The sequence below is a fragment of the Phoca vitulina genome, unplaced genomic scaffold, assembly GCF_004348235.1.
Source record: "Phoca vitulina isolate PV1807 unplaced genomic scaffold, GSC_HSeal_1.0 scaffold11, whole genome shotgun sequence".
Classification (NCBI taxonomy): domain Eukaryota; kingdom Metazoa; phylum Chordata; class Mammalia; order Carnivora; family Phocidae; genus Phoca; species Phoca vitulina.
In genome coordinates this window covers 27,769,084-27,793,478 of record NW_022589714.1, presented here as the reverse complement: position 1 = coordinate 27,793,478, position 24,395 = coordinate 27,769,084, and the positions used below count along the sequence as shown (strand labels likewise).

At 39.5% G+C, this 24,395-nt stretch overlaps 1 protein-coding gene across 21 annotated transcripts in view; it reads right to left on the bottom strand.

Moving 5' to 3' along the window:
- Nucleotides 1–3,191: 3,191 nt before the first annotated feature.
- The window catches only part of DST (dystonin), a 470,596-nt gene continuing 449,392 nt past the window's right edge, over nt 3,192–24,395 (bottom strand). For 9 of the 21 annotated variants that reach the window (XM_032409591.1, XM_032409609.1, XM_032409592.1 and 6 more), the window contains 14 exons: nt 22,327–22,470; nt 21,445–21,633; nt 19,989–20,118; nt 18,187–18,350; nt 16,963–17,125; nt 15,278–15,432; nt 15,022–15,096; nt 14,129–14,146; nt 11,218–11,335; nt 9,813–9,884; nt 8,706–8,905; nt 8,124–8,234; nt 4,934–5,057; nt 3,192–4,075 (listed from right to left, as the gene is read on the bottom strand). In XM_032409591.1, coding sequence (XP_032265482.1) covers nt 3,813–4,075; nt 4,934–5,057; nt 8,124–8,234; nt 8,706–8,905; nt 9,813–9,884; nt 11,218–11,335; nt 14,129–14,146; nt 15,022–15,096; nt 15,278–15,432; nt 16,963–17,125; nt 18,187–18,350; nt 19,989–20,118; nt 21,445–21,633; nt 22,327–22,470 — 1,926 coding nt within the window. In that variant the 3' untranslated portion in view covers nt 3,192–3,812. The remainder of the gene's footprint in view (nt 4,076–4,933; nt 5,058–8,123; nt 8,235–8,705; nt 8,906–9,812; nt 9,885–11,217; nt 11,336–14,128; nt 14,147–15,021; nt 15,097–15,277; nt 15,433–16,962; nt 17,126–18,186; nt 18,351–19,988; nt 20,119–21,444; nt 21,634–22,326; nt 22,471–24,395) is intronic. The other 12 variants (XM_032409610.1, XM_032409593.1, XM_032409611.1 and 9 more) reach the window with 2 other exon arrangements.

Genomic DNA, 24,395 nt, shown 5'->3' with positions numbered 1-24,395 from the left:
AAAAGAATGGTTTGCTTTTGAGGATAACTTTTGAAAGCTTCTTAATCTCTATTTTATTCTCCTATCCTATATAGTCTTTAATTGCAAATAATGGAGTATAACAGCAGTATGGGTAAACTAATACAAAATTCCCTTGAACATTATTTTGCTTTGTCTATATTCTTAGCATGTTGGAGGCAGAAGGACGAAAAAAATCCCTATTTTTGTTGTCCTTCACCCTAACTATTCAACATTCCCATAGACTATGAAATTATATGAAATCAACCAAATTTGTACAATTCAGTAAGTTAAGTCAGATTTTAAATAGTCCTATGAACTATTGCACAAACAAGTCACCCGTGACTCCATTCTCTCTTCCCGGTAGATTTTGGCAACCATCAAGTCAATCCCTAACACGACTGCAGGGAACTTATTAAAGTCCTGAAAGACAAAATACCCGCCCAAGAGACCCCAAAGGTAAGTTCACAGCCAAGTGTCAGTGTGGTCAGATACAACACGGCAGCTGGGGCACTGGCCCATGTACTGTTGGGGGGTTATCGGATCACCCTTCTGACAATAAAGCACAAGCATTTCAAAGCACCTTGTCAAAAAAGGAGTAAATCACCCGCACCTCATTAGTTTCCCTTCTTGTAAACATTTAAAGCAGGTTTTAAAATTATTAAAAAAAAAAAAAAAAAAAAAAAGAACAAGATCCTTTCCCAGGTTCTCGTTCTTTCATCTTTACAGGTGAATCCCTGACGGCCAACAGAGCACCTCCCAAGCCCTTCCGCCAGCATTTGCCACGGAAGGAACCAGATCTGAGATTTGCCCAGGTCCACCTACTTCTGCACTGACATCAAAGAGGATTCTCCATTATTTCGAAAGAAGGTAGCAAACAGTACATGAGAACTGGTAGATTTGGTTTTTAAGACAAAAAATCTACTCCACGATTCCCTAATACATAAGAACTGTTAATTAAACAAGGAGGCCATTTGACCAAGGTGGCTCTAATACCTTGGTGGCCTACCTTAGCAAACCAAAATCTAAGCCTGTAAATAAATGCCTCAACGTTAAAAATCAAAATACCAAGGACAACCAATCACAAACAGCCAACTAGGCCTTAAGCTATAGCCCATGAATAATTTCCTTACGTTGTTTCTGCTTACTCTCTGGAAGTCTCTCCCGCTGAGCTCCTTCTGCCGGTGGAGCGCACCCCGCCACTTCTGGTTCGCTGCTACCTGCTTCCAATAGATTTTTGCTCAAATAAACTCCTAAATTTTTTAATAAAAGTTCCTCAGTTTATCTTTTAACAGAACCAAACTTAAAGATTTTTGGAGTTGAGATTCATTTCAATGTCCTATTTTTTAAAGAAAAAGAAAGAAGGAAAGAATTAGAAAAAGGAAAAGGAAGGAGTGTGTGCAGGGAAGAGGTGTGTCTGCTGCGTTCCCTGAAACTTCTGGGAGGACGCTTCAGAAGTCAGCCTGAGGCTCAAGGATTAGTTCGAGAGGAAACAAATACCAGGCATCAAAGTCTTGAAAAGCTCCCCATGAGGGCAACTGCAGATAACTAGCAGCAGTTCCTTAACAATTCTCTATCTTAAACTACTTATCTTTCTTCAAAAGCTTATTTAACTACTAAAAAAAAAAAAAAAAAAAAAAAAGAGGAAAATCCCTAGGTCTTTAACAGGGGTGCCTTTCAAATAGGCTGAGATAAAATCATTCCCTTAAATTTGTCTTTGCAATGGAAATGTGATCATACGCAAAGCACCAAAGGAGTAACAACAATTTCAACTGCTTTCTCAGATGACACGTTTATAATAAAATGCATGAATTATAACATGTGATCTATTAGGTTAAAATTACCCTTTCCATCAAGGGCTCCCACCTGAGACCCATGCTTTGAGAAAAAAGGAATGACCATCACTTAAAAGTGGCCCCAAATTTCTCTCCATGGAGACTCCAGGCTCTTCACTGCTGGCCTGCATGAAAAAAGGCCAAGCCCTGAAAACATAATACTATCCGCCTGAGCCTGAACACCACCCCCGCCAATGGCTGAAATATGTGGACAGAGTTATGGGAAAAGTCATGACCTGTCATGCCCAAAATAACATTCTGCCATTCTTCTAATTATATATATTTTTAAAGATTTATTTATTTTAGAGAGAGAGAGCACGAGTGGGGGGAAAGGGAGAGGGAGAAGCAGACTCCCTGCTGAGTTGGGAGCCCGACGCGTGGGGGCTCGATCCCAGGACCCCAACATCATGACCTGAGCCGAAACCAAGGGTCAGACGCTTAACCCAACTGAGCCACCCAGGCTCCCGCTTCTAACTATATGTGATGCCATTTTTGTATTTAGGAAAATTTGATCACTTGATTTTTAAATGTACATAGGCCAGAAGAATACCACTAGATTACCTTAATAAAAGCAGTCACCCTGTCACACATCCCCTGCTTTTAGTTCGTGTTTCTTTTAGTGATTTGCTTATTTATTAACTTATTAACTCTTTCTCCCTTGAATATAAGATGGCAAGGAACCTGCAGCCTCAAGGTAAGACAGTGGCTGGCACATGGTTGGTACTAAAAATATTTATAGAATATTAAATATTTGTCAATGTCATTCTTTACATATTTATTATATAATATATACTATTATATTATATATAGTATATATATAATATTATATAATATTATATCCCTGTGTTGTGATGTCCCCCAAACTCACCCTGTCACACTGTTAATAAAAAATACATCATACATACATACCTTTATTCAAAGCAAACAAACGATAGAAAAAGTTCTTTAAATAATCAGGTATTCCATATGTTCAAGTGAATATGTTTTATTAAATGCATACTAATATCTTTCTATAGTATGTGAGTATACATAATAAATTAAAATGTATATATTTATTAAATATAGATATAATACCAGAACATGATTATTTCAGATGAGAAATCAAAATAAACCCATTTGTAAGTATCTTTTGGTCACTCCAAATTGATATTGCTCATAAAAAAATACACGGATTTTCCCTGGGGAAAAAAATTAATTCCATAGCAATGTAGTTAGGGGACATGTTTTATTTCATAGCTTTCTGCAAGCAAAATTGCTTTGATACAAAATGAGTTCAATGATACAGGTGCTACTGTCCACTCAAGCAAAAGAAAACCTCACATTTATATGAATGCTCTTTATAATTATATTCTTACAGTATAATAGGTCTAATAATCCAGGACGCCTCTGGCCTCTTGGGAAGCCGCGGCACAGAAATGCTGCCAGGTTCTGGAACATCCGAGCACTGGCCAGTGCCTAAAGGAACTTCCTGTGAGCTCTCTCGGTCAGCTACTGCTCAGAGGACGTGTGTGGACGTGCTGTCTGCCCTCCGTCTTTTAGTTTACAGTTAAGTCATCTCAAAATATATCCCGGCTGTGTGTCTTTTGGCTTTTCAGAGTTTCTACAGAAGCAGGAAGAGGTCATGAGGTATCTGTGACATGGGCCGCGGCTGTAGCGCCGTGGCGGACAGAGCGGGCTGGGGGCACTTACCTGCAGGGACGGTCACGGGCCCTAATGTGTGCCCCGCACGCTACGGTGCAGAAGTGTTCGTGCCGGCGAAACGCCTTCCTCCCCCCTCACAGACCACGTGCCTCTAACCCCAGAGTATCTGACAAAAAACCATACAGATAAAATAAAAAGACAAATACACAAATAAGGCCATCTGCAGAATTTTAAACTCACTTCTTGCAATTATTTCACAATAATTTCTACATCATATTTTACATCTTTCAAACTTCAATAATAAATGCTCAAGGAAGGGCCGCGGTGGGACCCATTGCACTATCTCTTGGAGGACTTGTCCAGTTTGCTGGCAGGTGATTTCCTCTGGGGCGTGGGGATTTTGGAAGGCTTGGCTGTGGATGGCCGAGAACCTGCTCGGGGGGTAGGCCTGTGTGTCTGGGGGACAGTCTCCACGTCTGAGCACACGGACTGGATTTCTGAAATGTCGAAGTCTGATGCGTCACTGCCTCGGCGGCTGCTGGCCCTGCTGCCGGCCTTGCTTCCGGCTCGGCTTCCCGGACGGCTGGGGGTCTTCCTGGGATCTAGGGAGAGAGCGCCGACAGGGGGAACCACCCTTCATTAGTACTGGGTCCATGCGCAACACATTCTTGAAACCTAATGCCACCCTTAACGTCCACGGTTTTTCTTGTCACCCGGTAGGCACTCAGCCGACACCTGTGGGTTCAGGCCGTTTTCCATCCCACTAGGGAAGGTGGCCTCACTCTGAGTTAGATGTAATATACAAAAAGCTAGGTTTACAAACTGAAGGTACGTTTGGGCTGAGTCCCTGGAAACAGGATTCCATTGACTACAGGCAGATACGAGGAATATACCTATAATTTAAGATTATGCTTTCCAAAGTTTAACATGTGTACCTAGGGCTGTGCAAACACGGGGCAAACTTAGGTTTAAGTTTCGCCTGAGGATAAGTGATTCAAAGCACGTGGGAGTTTAAAAGATAAGACTTGAAACTTGAAAGACGCTTCATGCTTGCTGAGCCCAGAACCCCAGGGACGGGGTTCACTATTCTGTGGAGAAGTAGAAGCAGCACGGGTGTAAGGCCCAGCACGGCTGGGTTTTTCCAATCACCCAGAACAGAGCCCAGGGTAACTTCTGCGCAGGCAGAAGGACCCAGACCTTCCGGCCTGAAGGGGTAAGGACACGGCTGTGGTGTTTCTCGTGTTCATCTTTCTTTGATACTTTCCAAAAGTGATTTTCCTGTCCCTTAGTCTCATGACTCGTTTATCCCCCTACCGCAGCTGGAGGACTGGGCTAGGTGTCATTTCAAAAGAATACAGCATCATCAATTCGTTATTTCAGCCCCAGCGAAGAAGAGCAGGGACGTTAGTCCCCGGATCACACTGCAAGAAGCCGTTAAGACAGACGTGCGCCGCACTCACCTGCAAACTGTGTTCGCACTCTGGCCGCCGCGGTGGTTATCAAGCCACTGTCGTCCCCAGAGTGGAAGCCTTTCCCTGACAAATAGCCGGGGAGTCGAAGCTTGCTTCCTTGGATTGGCGTACCCTGTATTTAATAGCGAAAGGACATTTCAGGAAATGGCTCCTGTGGCGTGATCTCCCGCGAACAGCGTGTTGCAGATGGGCCAAAACCCTCTGGGGGCGGGGGGTGGGGGGAGCGTTTCGATTAAGGGCCACATGGGGTTCTCATTGCTCGCTTTCCTCATTTCTGATTCTCTCCCTGAATTCAAAAGGAATTCATACTGAAGAGAAAACACAAAAATAGCGATCCCCAAATGGCAGCAAGGGGGAAAAAAAAAAAAAGCAAATTAAACCGTGAGCACATTAGTATCTTCCAGCTTGTCAGCGAATATTACAGAGTTAGGAGAGTCCCGCAGAAAGATGGGGAGCGCACGGTACAGAGAGAGTGCGGGACTCTGAAAAGTTGTGCTTGCATATTCTGTCACCTCCAAAGCTTTTAGGGAACCAGGCAGAAATGAACAGACAGAATTAGAGCAATAAGTAAATAATGCCTAAACAGTCATCATTTAAACAAACTGAGCTGCAGAAAACATGCAGTGACATTTTCTAACTTGGTACCACTCCACTGCAGCTACTTCCAATACCTTCTATGGCCTCTCCACACAGGACATGAGGCGATGCTTAGGGAGGACTCTTCAAAAATTCTTAAAGGAGTTCATAGAGAATGCCCAAAGCAATCACGACTATGAGATTTTATTGTAAGTCTAAAATCACTGCATTTTTTCCAGATCACTACAACATTCTGAAAATTCTCCCAAAGTTAAAAAAATAAATAGAACTCCCAAGAAGTATAAGGGATGTCATTTTGCCTCAATGAACTTATAGGGAGCTGTTTGGAGGAAAGGAATCTATACACATTACGTGTGCGGTTTTTTGTTTTTTAACTAGTTTTTCCCTTATTAATAAGTTGTAAATGTTTAATAAAGCGTATGTAAGACCTTTTGATACTTCGGAGTTGCAGTTTAATATAAATGTCATATTTGAAATTCATTTACATATGTATTCTATACATACATTTAAGGATGGAATTTATATGTGATTTGTATCCATATAAAACTTAAGTTTTCAAAATACTTTTCACACATGTCAGGATAATTACTCTTCACACTCACCTAATCACAACTTTTTTATAAATGTGAAAGATGAGGGCCTGAGGAGGGCAGTGGTTTGCCCAAGATCTGGCAACTCTGACCTAGCTAAATTCCTAACTTTAAAAGAATCTCAACAATCCACGAAGAAAGTGAGGATCCCCAAATTATGAAATACATCACTCAAGGTGGCAGAATTCATTGCCATGTGAGACCCAAATCATTCTTCTCAGAAAGCCTTGATTAATTCTTACTTTATTGTCACAAACCCTACCTAGTTCTCTTACAGACCCCTCCACAGAAGTATACTATTGTTTTCTCTGTTTGGCTGTTTTGTCTATGAGGCTATTGGAAACGAAACATAATTTTATAGTAGTTAAAATAACATACTTAAACTCTAATCTGGGGGAGGTCTCCACTTTTTAAAAATCTGAACTACACAGCAGCATAGTCCCCCAAATTTAAAACACACATGCCGCTTGAGGTTCCTTAAACTGTTCTCAGTTTTCATAGGTGAAGGGAAGGAAAAATAAAATAAAATGACATCAAAGAGGGAGGCAAACCATCAGAAACTCTTAACTCTAGGAAACAAACGGAGGGTTGCTAGAGGGGAGGTGGGTGGGGGGATGGGGTAACTGGGTGATGGGACATTAAGGAGGGCACGTGATATGATGAGCACTGGGTGTTGTATAAGACTTGTGGATCACTGACCTCTACCTCTGAAACTAATAATACAGTATATGTTAATTAAATGAATTTAAATTAAAAATAAAAAAAAACTTCTCAGGTTTTGCTACAACAGATCCATCATAAGTGACAGACGTCTCTAGATAAAGTATGATACTAACCTCTCCCACCTGAGAGAAGGGGTGGGCATGAGGGGTCAGGGAAGGAGGAAGAGCTGAAGAAGGAGTTGTTTCTGCCTCAATTCTACTACCACCAGCAAGGATCTTTGCATCATTTCCATCTAAGTCATGAGAGTAATAAAACGTTCTCTGCTTACCTCTTATTATTCATGTGAGGATTCAATAATAGATTAGAAAGTGTTTTTGAAAAGCATAAAAAGGGCTTTTTAAAGGTACTATAGCACGTCCATGAAAGGGCCTGGCCTTTAACATGAAATCCCCCCCTTCATTTCCAGACAGGTTGTTTAGGGACAGCCCCCCCCACAATCTTGATTCTAATCAAATATGTGATTTGACACCTATATGTATCATTTGACAGAGAACTTTCTTTCAAATCTATTTGGTTGACTTTCAGTTGAATGTAGATGATCTGATAAATGAGCTAACTTGGCAAATTTTATATGACCTAAATATCTTATCCCCATCAATCATGCCATGTTAAAAAGCTGAAGCATACTTAAACAGGAATCATTAAAGTCTAATAAAGACACACACCTATTGAAAATGCCAGATAACTTCTTGCGTATCTCAGCCCCCAAACCTCTGTACTGATAACTAGAAGGCTTATGGCTTACCCACACGGTGTTCCTGGGCAGAAATAAATATAACAAACATGCGGAAGGCCCGCGCTCATAAGGAACACACAACAAACATGCTTCTAATGTAAGTGATTTTCTCTTGTAAATGACAGTGCCTCTCACTCTCACCTAAGGGGGGATTATTGTATTTCTTGCCCCAATTATGGCTAGAAGCAGGAGCATACTGGGAGCTTTAAAAGAAACTGTACTTAGGTCTGAATATAATTTCCTGTGTGTCACTCTCCCAAGAGAGAAAAGCCAAATTAAGTATGAGGAAGAGAATAAAAAAGGAGGTACACAGAGCCTGTAAGTGTAACCGTGCTCAGCTGACACCAAAGACCTATGAATTGTCTTTTCTGTCTTTGCAGAAACGCTGAGTTGATACTTGTCTAATACAAGTCTACAAAAAGACATAGTATTGTCAAAAGTACATGTGTTAGGGGAGAGGTAAAGCAATGTTAGTGCGTGGCAGTTTCAATGAAAGAAGACTGTTAGACTAGGATCTGGGGCCTTACGATACCTCTGCAGATGGCACGGAAAAGTCTGAGCACTCTGCTGGTTTACAAGGAGTTGACATTTTGCTGTTTGTCAACCATGGTTTACCATAATTGCGTGTTAGAGGATGGAGAATCTGTATGGAACAATGGCAAATCAAATGTAAAGTATGGCAGATAAAAAACAAACCACAGAAAGAGATATTCATAGCCAAGAGTAACATTTCACAGTAAGAATGATAATAATTAAAAATAAATGCAAAGATCTGATGGCAAATCACAGACACCAAATAAATAAATAAATAAATAAATAAATAAATAAAGCTTTATTTCGAAAGGAAAAAAAAAAAACAACACTCTGAAAGGTAACTAAAACTCTTAAGTAGATAGTCTCTTAAGTAGATGGGCCACAAAGCAAAAGCGTGTGTGTGTATGTGTGTGTGTAGATACATACACACGCATATTTCAATCCTTCACTTGTTATATTGTGAGAAGGGATGCACATGGAGAAGGCTGGCCCCACAGGTCCTAGGGTCCTCAAACATTCACAAGTTACTCGAGACAGTGATGGCACGGGAGACGGACAACACTTCCTATCTGAGTCCTACCTTGGGCGTGCTGGTGGCGGGCCCCTGTGGAGAGGCTGCCTGGCCAGCCTGACTGGATACAGAAGTTGATCGGTTGGGTGACGCTCCTCGTGATGAAGGCCGCGATCTTCGGCCCCGGGGTCGGAAGGCAGCCATACCCTGAGTGGCACCATCTGCTAAAATGAACTTCTCCCGAAGCTCCATGTTTGTCCTTCCTTTAGCTGGATTATGTGACACACACAGCAAGGCATGCAGACAGAAGAGAAGGGAAAAAAGAAAAAAGAGGCGCTCAATTACGGGAAAAACAACTACCTGGCACCACAGACCATGGTGAGGAGTTCAAGAACAGCTTTTTGCCATGCCAACTCCAACGCAGCATAACAAAAAGTTAAATGCATTCCTTTACAATGCATTCCTTTTGGATACAAGTAAGTTTGGGAAAGAAAAAAAAAAGTGTGTTTATTCTAACACTAGACACCAGCAAGAATAACCACTATTAAAGAAAGAGTCAGCATGAAAATGGAAAGCTCATGCTAAAATATTGTTAATCCACCAGCTACTGATGCCCACATGGTTCATCACCCCTTCCGCACACTGAGAAGACAAGCCAGTAAGGCAGGGACTGTAGCTTTTGCATGTACTACTGAGGTAAGGAGAATGCCAGTATTTTAACACTGGAATTAAACAATAGGATTACACAGAATGAGAGATGGTTTGTTAATCATGATGACAACATATAAACTCTCAGGTTTTTCACTTTTTATTTTATGCCTTGAAAAACTCGGTTTAACGGACATGCAATAACGAACGCCAGACCCAAGGATATGAGGTAATCAGTGATGCAACACTCATACAAACACATATGCACACGGAGAACACCCCACAAGAACCCGATGAGCAACGTGTTAGCATGTGTCTGATCACTTATAGAGCACCTACATTTGCGACACACCAGAAGTGTGCCGACGTTTCAGAACTTAAATTTGGAAGCACCAGCTCAGTTGGATATGAGTTAAGCCATACGCGATGGATGAAGCATGTTATCTTAAAACAAATGATTAAAGCAAGAATGTAAAAGTAGGAAAGAGAAAAGGCAAGAGGGGAGAGGCAAAGAGAGGGGTTGCCAACCTATAGTAGGCTGAGTAGTAGTAATTGAAGAGTTTGATTCCGAACGTAACATTTTACTCCCATGATGATGAACTAGAAAAAATGACACAGGATACCAATCACATTAAAGAATACTGTTAGCAAGAGAAGAAACAAAGTACAGTAGTTGAATATGCAAAGGGTGCTCAGATCCGGCTTTTAGCACACATTTTAGAAGAAAAGTTGCATCGGGGAAAGAAGCACTCAAAGATTTGACTCAGTAAGAAAAACGTATTTGGAAGACTTGGCCACAGTCACACTAACTGTTCTAAGCAACTCAACAGGACACTACACATTCTAATTCCTTTGTCTCATAAGTGGAACTGCATCACTTGAGGCTGCATTATTTCCAAAATATTAAAAAAGGGAGTCTTTGTGATTTTACCCCTTTGGCGGGGGTATCTTTGACCTGCAGAGAGCAGAGCTACTGAGGAGGGTCATATGACAATCCCCGGGCGCCCTGAGTACAGCGGCCTGCTGACCCACAGGAACTCACTCCGATGTACCTGGATGGTCAGATGTCTGCACCAAATTAACAGAGGCCCCACTGCAAGAACCCCGGCCTCCCACTTGGTAGCCGAAACAGTATCAGCACGGACATCTGCGTTGTTCGATTAAGAGGATTGAAATGAGCTCACATGTTAAAGAAAATCACAAAAATGTTATGGCTTTTTTATTTTTTCCCGGAAGAAAAATGGGCTAAGTAAACGGGACCTAACTAGACACTGCAATCAAATGACCACTTGTAAGGTCAATCACTTAAGAATGCCACAATTGACTAGAGGATCTGAAAAATAAGGTAAACTGAAAGATAATCAAGGATTCTTTGGCTGGTAGGTATGGAGTGAGCTACAGTACCATATGTTTATATTTTCAACATGCTCATCTGCAGCTTCGAAGTAAGAGTCAAGTTGGCAGTTGATGATTATTTTCAAAACTTTTAGGTATTACTTTCCTTACCTCCCCCCAATTTGAAAAACTTTCACTTTTAAACTTTTACTGTCCAGCATGTTCAGTCTCCTTCACTTCAATCTCCTTTCATTTTACTTTGCTATATAATAACAGATGAAATCCTTTCCCTAGTTGGTGTAATACTCATTTTGAAAATTGCAGATGGGAGCATTTCCTTAAAAAATATCTATTCTAGTATTTCCTGCCTATCAGTCTCATATTTATCCAGAAGATGTAAGGGAAATAAATGAGAAGAACATGGTTTACATGACTGCCACAAGTTCTTTGGGAACTTTAGGCTGACAGAGACCAATGTGAAACATTCATTATTGTAATAAATGACCAAAATTTTACCCAGCATGTTTTTGATGCCGGAAAATAGTACAAAATTGATATACTTTCATGGTGTTTTTATCTTGACATAGCATCTCCTTACCCCTGCAAGGATCATTTTTCACTAAGAACTCATCAAGTGCCATCCATCCACCTCCAACACGAACCATTACGGTACTTCGTAGGATCCGAACGAGTCGCAGTTGCTGGGAGTCTCCAAACTGTGAAGATGAAGGAAGAAAGAACCTCTAATTGTCAACAGCAAGTCTACACTAAAGGATGATGTGCAATGTGCAGTAGCTTAAAAGCAACCAACTTAAATTTCTTGCTTAGTTCACAGCGATTAGTAAAATCTCAGAAAAGGGTGTTTGAAATGATCTGCGTTAGACTGCTGCATGCTGATTTAGCCCAAAGGAAACAGTTTAGAAAAAGCTAACAAAGGTTATCCAGTATAATATTGAAGCTTTGTTCAAGAAATGATTTTTCTTTATGATAGAAACAATATTAGTAAGGCAATAATTGAAAAATGTTTCTAGAAATCAAACACAGACATGAAAATAAGCACTGGCCCACTAGCCCAGGGCTGATAAGATTCTAAAGAAAATCTAATAAACTCCGATTCTTCTTCATTAAAACTTCCTACTAAAACTGTTTTCCACTGAAATCTGTGAGAGAAATCTCCAGAAACTCGTTTCATTTTCTCTAAGAGCAGTTGTGACTTAGAGAGATAAAGTAGTAAATGAACATGACCAACAAAAATTTCACAGTCAACTAAAATTTCTGCATCACTAATGATCTGGTAAACCAATTTGTTAAAGGCTGGATTAATGTGCCATTTTGGAGTATTGTAATATTAGAACAGCCAGTGACACATTATTAATGATACAGCTTTCAAATCTAAAAAGCCTTCTCTTAAAGCTGTTTGTACCATAATTACAGACACTAATAAGCAGTCGAGTTCTTACCCTTTCAATGGATCTCCAATCACTTGGATACACTACAAATTCTGCAAGTCCTGAATAAAGGTCTAGACTACATAGTTTCTGATTGTAAGATTTATTTTGAAAGCCCATGAGAAATAATTTTATACTTTTAAATCATTTCTAATAGGCTCATGTTCAGCTTGTAAAAATCACCAAACCAAATTTCACGGCTGCCAACCCAGCAGATACCATAGCAAAATGAACAGTCAGGTAAGCATAAATAAAACTTCTTTTAAAGGCAGGTAAGATACAATTGTGACTTTGACTATTTGTCTGGGTTAATGATGGATAAACAGAAAGCTTTATTTTAAGTAGATACAATCTGCCACTTTTCAATATGCTTTAACACTGAGTTTCAGGAAAGGAGCCCTAAAACAAAGCCAACCATTCAAGACCCTGAAACTCAAAAGGACCTGGAAAGCATGTAAAATGCACCAGCAGGAACTCATGCGTTTTACATCAACCCTTTTTATATTGCTATTTCTAAGTCCATTTTCAAGGCTTGAGATTTAAACTTTCCTATAAAATGAACCGGTTCCTGAAAAGTAAATTAAAATTTAAAAATCAAAATATATATTTATTTTGTTAGAAAAAATTTGGTGCTGCTAATAAGCAAAGGAAAAGGAAGGGATTTAAAGAAAATTACCCTTAAGAAACCAGATAATTAGACCAGACACTTTCGTTCCAAGATTATGTTCAAACAAAAGTTTTAAGGAAATAATGTTATTATTTTATAGAGATATTTCAATTCTAATAAATATGATTTACATTTATTTTGAGAGGGTATTCTCTAGACAACTAACATTGCCTTCAGAATTTCCCTAATTTTCCTAACAGCCAAATCGTGAGACAAGAAAAAAATAGGACTAATGTTTGCTCTTAGTGTTTTCAGTGAATAAAACCTTCTTAACCAACAGAGCCACCCAGGCGCCCTGACTAAAACCTTCTTAAAGACAGCACTTTTCTCATCCTTTCCACAAGTAAAAAATACTACCCCAATTGTTGATTCAGAAAATAACAAGAAGTGAGCAGAACAGTAACTTTTTATCTATTATAACTAATGCCAAGTCTTAAAGACATCTATTCAAAGGAGCTGAAATTTCTATTTGAAAAAATTATGTGCTTGCAATGAATGGGGATAATAGGGAATTTGAAACTTGAGAGGTAATATGGCTTAAAAACCGAGTGGCAGAGTACTATCTAACATGATATGGTCAGGTATTATAAACAGTATGGTTCTTTCCAAAAGCATACAGTGAAAAACTCTTCTCTTTTGTTTAAATCAAAACACAATTTCTCTTTAGTTTTAAAAATTGTGATCATGACATAGGGCCACTGGACAGTTTATACTGACTTCAGTGTAAAGTCAAAACGGGATAAAGTGTGATTTTAAGATTTCATAGAAGTTATAAGAGATACATTTCCTCAAAAGGAATGATACCAGAGTTAAACTTTCTACTCAGAAGATGCAAAGCCCTGAATCAGTGATTCAGGACAAATGGGACAATCGCTGCTTTGGAGAGAACACATTACCTGTGGCTGAGCGCCAGGGAGACGTCTCACTACTCTTGTCTTCCCACGTCACTGCCCAGTGCGGATCCTTCTCTAGCTACTGTCAACCACATGACCTCAATGCTTGATTTTTTTTTTACCTCAATAGTTAAACACAGCATAGAGATATGTGCAGCATCAAATCTGTGTTCCAGTAAGTATTTGCATAAAACATATGCTAGCAGTCTCATTATAAACTGGAACTAAAAATTGCATTTGTAACACTGTGACCAGTCAAGCTACAATTTATTATCTGGTTTGCTTAAAAGTAATCTCCTCATTTGAGACACACGGCAAAAAGGAATCCCGGATCAAGGACCCTTAACAGCGTTTACAGAAACACCACGCCAACCAACAATGTAGTAGCTAGGGCAACAGCATGGGAAAGATTGGCCATGGCAAGCTTTAATGACTATGAATTAAAGTTAAAAAAAAAAAAAAATCATTGGGAACTTGAGAATACATTCCACTGGTTTATACCTGATTTCCCAGGAAGAACTGATAAAAAAAAAATGAAAAATGGAAGAAAGACACAATTAGTTCAATAGGAAACTTTCTATATGACTCTAGAACACACACATACAATCCGTCACACTCTGGGCTCCTGGATATAGTATCTAGTTTAGAGATGTGCAGGCACCCACTTCAAACCATATCATCAGTAGATTTTCTATAAAAGTTTTTTTTTTTTTTAAATCCTTGGGTTTCAAATTTAGGTTAGAAATTCAAATATGTCGAATATTTTTCAATATGAAAATATAAAAACTAAAATCAAAAAGAAATTTCGCTTGTAAGTAACATACTGTATTAGGGAAACTCAGCACATTTCCTATCTAGCTACTACATGTAAGAGATATTCCAAAAAAGAGAAGAAAAAGATAGAGGAGTGACAAAGTCACACTGGTGTTCAAATAATTATTTTGAAGAAGGTGAACTGAGCTTTTGAGATTCTGAATAAAAGGAAAAGTAACTACACAAGTGGAAACCTTTGCCCCTTTTTCATATTTCTGAAAATGATTCAACATTTTTAACTTCGTGGTTCTGCCTTTGAATAGCTTTATTAGAAATATGAAAACTTACCTGTAATCATAATAAAATATATTATAAAGTCATAGGTAGCAACCTGAGTATGTGCGATGTGTTCTCCTCCTCAAAGTGAAGCGTGTGTCAAAGATATGTCCTAATTTACAAAATGCAGGCTATCTCTATATAATTTAAAATGACAAAAGCTGGAATTTCATATACCATTCTATTGTGATGTAAGGTAAAAAATAAATAATTAGCATTCCTGGAAAGCAATGCAGTTCAAATTGTATATAAATTTCCATTTTTAACCTTCAAGAGAACTAAACCGTTAATTTTTGAAAACTCACCCTGTATTTGTTGTCTCCAATCTGTTCAACTTGAAATCGTTTTGCACATTTACATTTCGCTACCTGCCTTGTCACCTGCCAAAAACAATGATGAAATGTCCACTTAAAGTTAACATTACATCGCGGAGTCCGTAAACACCTCGACACAACAACTCAAGATGGAAGTACGTAAGATAAAATGGCTGCATGAATTTGCACGTGGTATCCTGGCAGCAGCACACTGCTGCTGTTGCAGGGGGTGGGGGATATGGAGTACCTCATCTTCGATTTTGTCGGCATCAGTGACAGGTTTATATGCGTCTTTATTTGGGTGAAGGGCTGCTACAAATTCGTAGTAGTCAATATACCCGTCGCCGTCTCGGTCAAAGATGTCTGCCACCGCGCTCATCTCCAAGCGGCTGGTTGGAAACTCTAAAATTTTCAAAATAATAGTAAAGTATGATTACTGAAGTATAGCTGAAAAATAAAACTGTAAGATACTGAACGGTGTACATCGCAATGATCTGATCCTTGTACATGTTGTGAAAGGAGTCCTCCCATGAAGTTAATTAACACACCCACCACCTCACATATTTATCTTTTTGTTTTTTTCTGAATGTTTAAGTTCTACTCAGAAAATTTCAACTACACAATACAGTGTTATCAACTGTAGCCATCAGGTTATACTTCAGATCCTTAGACCTTACACATCGTACAGCTTAAAGTTTGTACCCTTTTACCAGGCTCTGCCTATTCCCTCCCCCCCCCCACCTCCCAGCCCCTGGCAACCTCTTTTCTACTCTCTGTGAGTTTCACTCTGTATGTAGATTCCACGTATAAATGATAATTAAGATACTCTCAGAATAAGCCATACTACATTCCCAGTGAAAGTTGTTTTTGTTTTTTTTTTTGTTTTTAAAGATTTTACTTATTTATCTGACAGAGAGAGACACAGCAAGAGAGGGAACACAAGCAGGGGGAATGGGAGAGGGAGAAGCAGGTTCCCCGCAGAGCGGGGAGCCCGATGTGGAGCTCGATCCCAGGACCCCGGGATCATGATCTGAGCCAAAAGCAGATGCCCAACGACCGAGCCACCCAGGCGCCCCACCAGTGAAAGTTTTTAAGACCTGCTTTTTATAACAACATTTTGCAAAAAGATTTAATCTTAAAAAAAAAGTTAAGTGGTATAACTTGCTAATTCTGCCTCAACTGTATTATTTTTATCTTAATGTAGCCAGTTAAATTATCAGGGTCATCAAACATATTAAAATCCTCTTAAAAGCTGATTTATATCATAACAAATGAAACCACTATATATGGGACCTACACTTATCTTTAATTACTACCAGGGTGAATCATTTGAAATTGCTGTTTTACTAGGTTGAAAACTGTTTAAAATTAGCCAATTTCATATGGTTCAACTACCACTTTACTTAAGGAATATATGAATTTTATATATATGAATTCATATCATATATACTCATATGATTATATTAAATTTAAGAATTATTTCCAGTAACATCTGCCAGAGAAATCACGTCCATATGACTCAACCATCCAACAAGAAGGTGACACATACCTTAAGAATTTTTATAGAGTTCTAATTTCCCACTAATGACAATGATTAAATATCAATTAGAACAAAAAAGGGAAGAGGCTGACTTGAATTGATTGATTTCCCATTACAGGTCGGACAAAACAAACAATCTAAGAATCAGATTATTAGCTTTATTATACTAATGAGGACACAGTTGCAGTGGAACAAGGACTATCCTAACTGCGGTTACATGAGAACGAGGTATGCCTGACTCCAAAACCACACATTTCACCAAGGATGCGTCACTGAGGGCAGTGACTTCACAGCCAAGTTTAAAGGCAATGCTTCATTGGTAACACAAGTTTAAACTGTGCTTATTTTCTTTAAAAATGACATCATTTAGAGTCACCTCTCTTGGGACTTACTTGAGGAAAGAATTCCATCAATAAATTCTTGTCGGGTTATTTTCCCGTCCTGATCTTTATCAATTCTCCTGAAGAAGTCCATCACTCGAGATTTCTTATGATTCATCCACCTCATGTATTTTTTGCGCCAGATATCAAAATCAAAGTTAGCAAATTCCCTCAGCTGGAAAGGACAAAAGGTATTTTGGTTCATATGGGGCTCAAATGATATCTCATACTTTATGAATAAAGTTATTTTTAATGACCTTCCAGATCACGTACAGGTCTTTCTGACTTCAAAAAAAAGGTCTGATCTTGCAAAGGGAGTACAGGAACATCTTTCCTGGAATTTCACTCCTGTCACTGGTTTTTCTTTTCAAATAAAAGAAACAAATAAAGCTCCTCAAGAAGTCAAACTGAAAATTTCTGAGAGTGCCAATGTGACAAAGGTGGACGGCCCCAAAGAAACACTACTGGTAAGTTCTATGCCCACCAGACAGCAGGCCCAGCTCAGCAGCACTTACCACCTCTGCTCTCTCCCTGCTGTTTGCCATTCTACCTTCTCTAGGTTTCTAAAAACTTCACAGTTTCAGAATCTGAAACTCTAAATCTCAGACCACAGAACATATATATATATATATATATATATATATATATATATATATATATATATAATGAAAATATCTGAATTATCAATAGTAATATTTCCCAGGTAATACCAAGCAAACATACGTTAAGCTGGATCTTTTCTTATGGAGTCAGCTTCTGATTATGTTAAAACATATTATAGTGGACCCTTGAACAACATGGGTTTGAACTGTGTGGGTCCACTTTCATGCAGGTTTTTTACAAAATAAAAAAAGATGTATTTTCTCTTCCTTGTGATTTTCTTAATAACATTTCCTTTTCTCTAGCTTATTTTCTGATAAGAATACAGTATATAACACATACAACATACAAAATTTGCGTTAATTGCTTATCATGGGTAAGGCATTTGGTCAACAGAGGCTACTATAGATAAGGCTTCAGGTCAACAGTAAGCTTTTAAGCATTTCAGTTTTGGGGGAATCAAAAGTTATACATGGATTTTTGACTATGCAGTGTGTGGGGGGGGGCAGGGAGGGGGAGGATGCTGGCGTCCCCAACCCTCATGTTGTTCAAGGGTCAACTGTTGTTTTTTACTTTATTGATTCCCTAAACCCACATCCCATATATCAGGGGTGCTGAATATAGGAGTTCTCTAACCTCCTCCAGTCTGTCCAAGGCGTCATTAAGCTTTCTCCTCCTTTCCAATGCAAGGAGCCAAACTTGCTGCCATTTGCTCACCAATAGGTTGACCCTGGGATTCTTGGTTTCAATCTGTGTCTGTGACCCAGAGGGATATAAGCTTGATGCCGGAAAGCGCTTTCCTGTTAAAATACGACTTCAGTTAGGAGGACAGTTTCTAGGGTCTGAAATATGTTAAGGCCTGGCCTTTACTGTTCCTAGCGAAGACGGAATCAACTTAATTATTTAGAAATATCTTATTTAGATGATGTATAATGTTCAAGTCCAGATCTGTTTTACTTACCAAGGATCACATAATTTTCATATAAAACAGAGAAACATATCCTGACGGGGGCATTCAAATACTGGAAAGCTCTCTTTATAAAATTATGTTTAAAACATTTTCCAGCTTAAAATCCATGCCATTTCATTGACAACGAAGTACCTTGCGATCCTGTCTTTTGTTAAGGCATGATAAAAGGAATCTCCCAGGGCAGTGAGACTTATCTTAGAATCAACTACACAAAACCAGCTGTCCTTCTTAGAAAAGACGGCTGGAAGGAGGGCAAGTGAGGGCAGGAGACAGTGGCCATTCATTTGAGTCACAGCAAGATACTTTACAAATTCTGATCAAATATGGACGTGTGTGTAGGATCCCAGGTTTCATCCAAGTCCATTTTCCACAGAGATTGTATGTTTCCTGTGCATAGTCTCATACCCCAATTTACTGCCTTACTAACATTTTCTCCCTCTTTTCTGGCTATTTTTCACAAGTTTCTATAATATCAGAGAACAATTGTCTCAATGGATTTTCCTCATCTAACTAAATGATTGAATGTGCCCTAGAAAAACTACTGGCCTAAAGTCATAAAGGAAGTGAGTGTCCAAGCTGGGATTTGCCCAGAGTTCCTAACTCCTACAAGGCTATACAAAAATACCAAAAGCTAATATTTATTGAGCATTTAACTACATGCCAGGAAGTATGCTAAGCACTTCATACACATTAGCTCATTTAATCCTCACCAGAATCCAATGAGGTTATAATTATCCCCTTTATAAATGTGTAAATTGAGGCTCAGAGAGAGTGTAAGTAACTTGTCCCAGGTTCAATTTCCCAGCTGGTAAGGAGTCTGCCTCCAGAGTTCTTAACCACTTTGTTACCTTGCCCCCTTGTGTAATACAGCAACTACAAAAGATGTGAAATCATTTTATTAAAGCACCATTTGGGAATATATAAAATTACCACTATTCAGATATAAATTGTGCTTCTTTTAAATCTTCTCCAAGCCAGCTATTATTGTTTTTAATGTCCCTTTGTAACTTCATTTCGTGGAGTCAAGGTACTCTGAGAAGTAAATAGAGCCTGAAGTCATATGAATATGGGCAAAATCTACCGGACTGCTGGCCACTAATGAACAGTTAGGTCGTGAACTTTAACCAGGTCATGGTCATTTCTGTTACATCCCACCGTAAGGTTATTTACATAACAGAAGCAAAAGGGGATGATGGTTTCTGTTCTTGTTGCAAATTTTTTTCCAATTTCTTCTAGCTAATCTAAAAGATAACCTTCAAGCAAATAAAACTACACAGAGAGACCTGGATATATCTTTTTCTTTATTTTTAAATAAGCTGCTACAATATTTGAGCCCATGTATTCTTTCAAGGAAACCTTTTATGACAGAGAGGAGCTCATAGAATCACCAACTGCTCTGAAATTTCAAACGACAACTCAAAACTAACTTCCTTGGCTTTAGCCATGTAAGAAATTGGCCACTGCTTACTTCCTGCTCGTCCCTTATCCAGGACTGGAATATGGGACTGTAATGAGGAAGGATCAGCCGCTCTTCTCTTGTAGGTCTTGGTAACTTTGTCCACATCGGGTTGTTTTCTGGTCATTTCCTCCATGAAGGTCTGAAATGTCAATGTCAGTTAAATATAAGTACATCAGAGACAACTATCTTCAGAAATGAACTAAAAACAAAGGATAAAAAGACCATGCTATTATTTCTGAAATTCATCCTGGAAAAAAAGGCATAAACCAACTTGTTATATCTTTAGGGGGAAAAATGTAAGCCACCATAACATAGCATTTACTCATATCTAAAGAATATAAAATGTTATACCTGGTAAGCAATTAGAGCACTGTAACAGTAATTTGTTTTAGTTTGAAGACCACACATGCGAGCAGCTGAGTAATTGATATAACCTATCTGTGTATCAACCAGGATCTTCCAGAGCTTCCAAGCTCTTCCTGAAGAATCTTAAAGTGAGCATTTATCTGCAAAGCAACTAATTACCTGGGCTGGTCCTTAGGGCTTCTCTGCAGCACATTTCACTTACATACTTGAAATACTTAGGATGGCTTTGATATACAGTGACATACAGCAACCACATTAAATATGGATATATTTTAAATTATTTCTGTTGATACATATGCTATGCCAAGGGAGATAAAAGTTATTCAGGTTGAAGTTTCCATTTAAGAGGTCTGACTATCTTGCCACTTCTTGTCTTGTCTCCTTAGGCTTATATTATTATTGCTAACTTAGATATCCCTATATCTGGAATATGCAGCAAAGACCGAGACTGTGGTGAAAAGGGATGGAAAAAAGAGGAGAGGGATAACAGTGAAGAGTGGAGAAACACATTTCTGGACTATCTGTCACACTGGAGAACTCTGATCACAGAGAACATGGCGTGAGGCCCTTCAGGGCCATTACGGACATCGATGGCTCAGACCTTTTTAAAAATCTAATAGCAATATTAACTATTTACATAACAGTAAACTCCTTAGTCAACCAAGCTGACTTAGTAATGTTTCCCTTTGTAAATGTGTACCAAACAAAGTAACAAGCAAACAAATAAATCAGAGGTAGTGTGACACCCATCATTTCAGTTTGAAACAGGTAGGATAGAGAAGTCATTTTTTTTTTTTTTTTGAGCAAGACGACGCGCTCCCTTGTAGACAGGATGTATTTGAAGTACAGACGGTCACCGTGGGAGATGTGTAGCAGCAGAGAGTAGAATATGCAAGCATGGAACAATAAAGCACGGGAGGGCGAGGTCGCCAGAAGATGGAGCAGAAGGACAGGGTGGAGCGGAAGGTAAGTGTAAGGAAGGACTTGAGTGTGTTCGAGGAAGTGAAGGTAACAAGCACAAAGCACTCTTCTGAGAAGTATGGCAGTGAAATAAAAACAGTATCTGAGAAGACAGGGGTTAGGATGGTATTTCTTTTACCTGGTGTTCTGCGATGAGGGCTTTCACCTCTTCGATTTCCTGGGGGATGACTTCTTTGTCCTTGTCACTAAGTGTAGTCTCGGCCCACTGCAACCAAGCCAGCAAAGCTTCCAACAATTCCTGTTTCGCAATGAGCCCAGCCAGAGCACTTGCCAATCTCTGCTGATGCTGCTTCGCCCAGGCCAGCACCTGTTGGGGAGACAAATGTCTCTGAATTTCATCCATCTTAGGTAATGATTTAATCGACGTAAAAATACACAGCATTTAAATGTAAATTCGGATCATCCTGGGCCTGGAGTCGTAACACATCCAGTCTTTCTAGATCCCATCAGTGGTACCAAGACCCAGCTTGCGGAGGACATGAGAGCCCCCTCTGATGTTTGCCCCCTTACTTAGAGATGGGTGTCAAACACCCAGGCTTCCTTGAGATTTCTAATCTGAGTTCAGATATGCATCTTCTGAAGGCTCAAGGATGCTTATTCCAGGTAGCACTGAGTGGAAATAAAAATAGCTAAAATCTTAAAATACGGAGTTCAGTTCACGTACGCAATCCATTCCCCAAGCATATACTCCCCTGAAGTACAATTCGGGTGCTGGATTACTCGACAGAGATAATGTGGAAGTGGGACAAAAAAATCATACAGGGAACCGAATATTTGCCTTTTCATGCTTCAGGGACATAGCTGCAAAACGGCTTTAACTTTTTAAATAAAAGCAGACTGCAGAGACAGGTCATGCACACAGGAAGGTATTTTAAAGAGCATTTTTCTTTGCAGAGGCCTCCTGCTCCCACGGTCATAAATGTATCTCAACTGCTGAAGTTTCTTTACCCCCAGTTCTCAAAGCTGTTGCTGCTCTAACAATGACCTGAGACCCACTGACCTCCTCAAACCTGGCCCGGATGATGGTTATCCAGTGCTTAATGGTGGTGATGGAGTCAGGGTGGCAGATGGCCAGGACGGCGTCTCCCATACTGGTAGCTTTATTCAGCGCGGCCCGTTTTTCTTCCAGTTTCTTCATGAATTCCTAGGGCAGAAACAAAGACCTCGATTAGCTGCTGGCTCTGGCTGAGAACAAAACTCCAGTGACGTGCATGTGACCGTCAGAGTTAGACAATACACGAGAACTTCAGTTGCTTCATTCACAGCTGGAAATAATTCACTAATTGGGGAATTAAGAGAGGAGAAGGGACAAAAATGGGAAATGAAGTACTTTCTAACATTTATTTCTAAGTACATGGATAACATTTCATGCTTTACAAAACATGTTATGTACAAAAAACACTCTTCTATATCTGGATATCTTATAAGTATAGTAATGGAGAATAGGACTAGGAGAGATAGTATTACCAGAGACAAAAATAATATAGACTGAAAAAAAAATGTCCTAACAAGACTAGGAGGTTGTATATTTAAAATAGCATGAACTGTGTGCCAGGAATGAGAGGAATATGTACCAAAAAGGAAGAGAGAAGGGTGGGCAAGGAACTATAAATGTTCGGGGTGAGGGAGAGAGGGCCCAAATGTCCAGCAGGAAAGAGCTGGGGAGAGCCTGAAGGGGGTGAGCCTGACAGCCTGACAGCCTGACAGCCAGAAACAGCCATCCCCTGCTCTGGTGGGAAGAAGAAGACTTGACGGGCTTCAAAATGCTTTCAAATCAACCTTTTTGCAAATGTCTCACACACATAACTGTACTTTCTACCATCAGAACTGTATCCATAGATACAGGAGTCACAGAACTCTGAAAGTGTGGCTACAAATGAGGACCTCTGCCTTAAAAAAAAAGTCGCATGCTTCCAAAACCTCATAGTGAGTTTCAAGCATCTGCCAGCACCCCAGTGTGGACCACAGCACTAAGACGGATTCCTTAGAACGGAACAACGGCTGCAGAGGCTGCAGAGGGAGCGGACACTCCGTCTTGCCCGTGCCGTGTGATCAGGGGGATCATCTGAAAATCTAAGTGTTTCCTATAATGTCTAGTGACCTTTTGTTTTCGGGCTCTGTGACGCAGCTCTGTCATATACCTCCTACTCTGGCATGTTGCTATGTTTCCTCACATACTCCCTGGACATTAAGGTCCACAAGATCAGAAGACTGTGTCTTATTCAATTTTGTGTCTTTGTGACTGAATAAATGCTTTTTAACTTTCATTTACATATTTTTACTGCTGTCGTGTCAAGGTTGGATTAACAATATACTCCACTAACATGACCTACTTTTTAAGTATCATAACCTACTTTTAAAAGTATTTTAATTTCCCCCAATATAGATCTGCTTAACTGGAAGGAAAAAAAAAAAAAGCTTTACTAGGAAGAGAAAACCAGAAGTCAATAATAGCTGTGCTTTCCCAAGGACAGGTGATCTGACCATATACCTTTAATCACCCCTAACCTAGCAGCGCAAGAGTCCTGCCCAGAGTGCCGTGGGCTGGATGATCAACTCCCTGCTTGCATTCTGTGCTCACCTGGGAAAGCTTGCCATTTTTAGAAAGTGGACTCTACTGAGAAGTCTCTGGTCCTGGGGCTAAGAAATTAAATATTCTGTTTTACTTTTATTTGGTCATGTGTGAAGAAAGCAGAGGAAATTAGAAAGAATGGATGATGTTACTGCAAATTATTAGTACTAAGCAGCCCTTTATAAAATTACATGTAATTTTACACTATTTAAAAATATTTAAAGATAAAACAAAAACAAAAAACCCCACAACACTACCTGTGCTGTGGACACCCTGCCTCCTGATGTTTCTGGGGGTTTCCTGTTCCTGCTAGGAGGGTGACACCTTACTGTGAGGTGTTGGATATTCACACAGGGCTTCAAGAAGCTACCTGAGACCCAGCTGTGTCAGTGGAACTCGAGCTCTTCAAAACACTGAGCCGAATCAAAAATTTACAATAAATTTGATGTCATTTTCCTACTCTTACATTCTAGCTTCGATTTTAAATGGTTTATGGA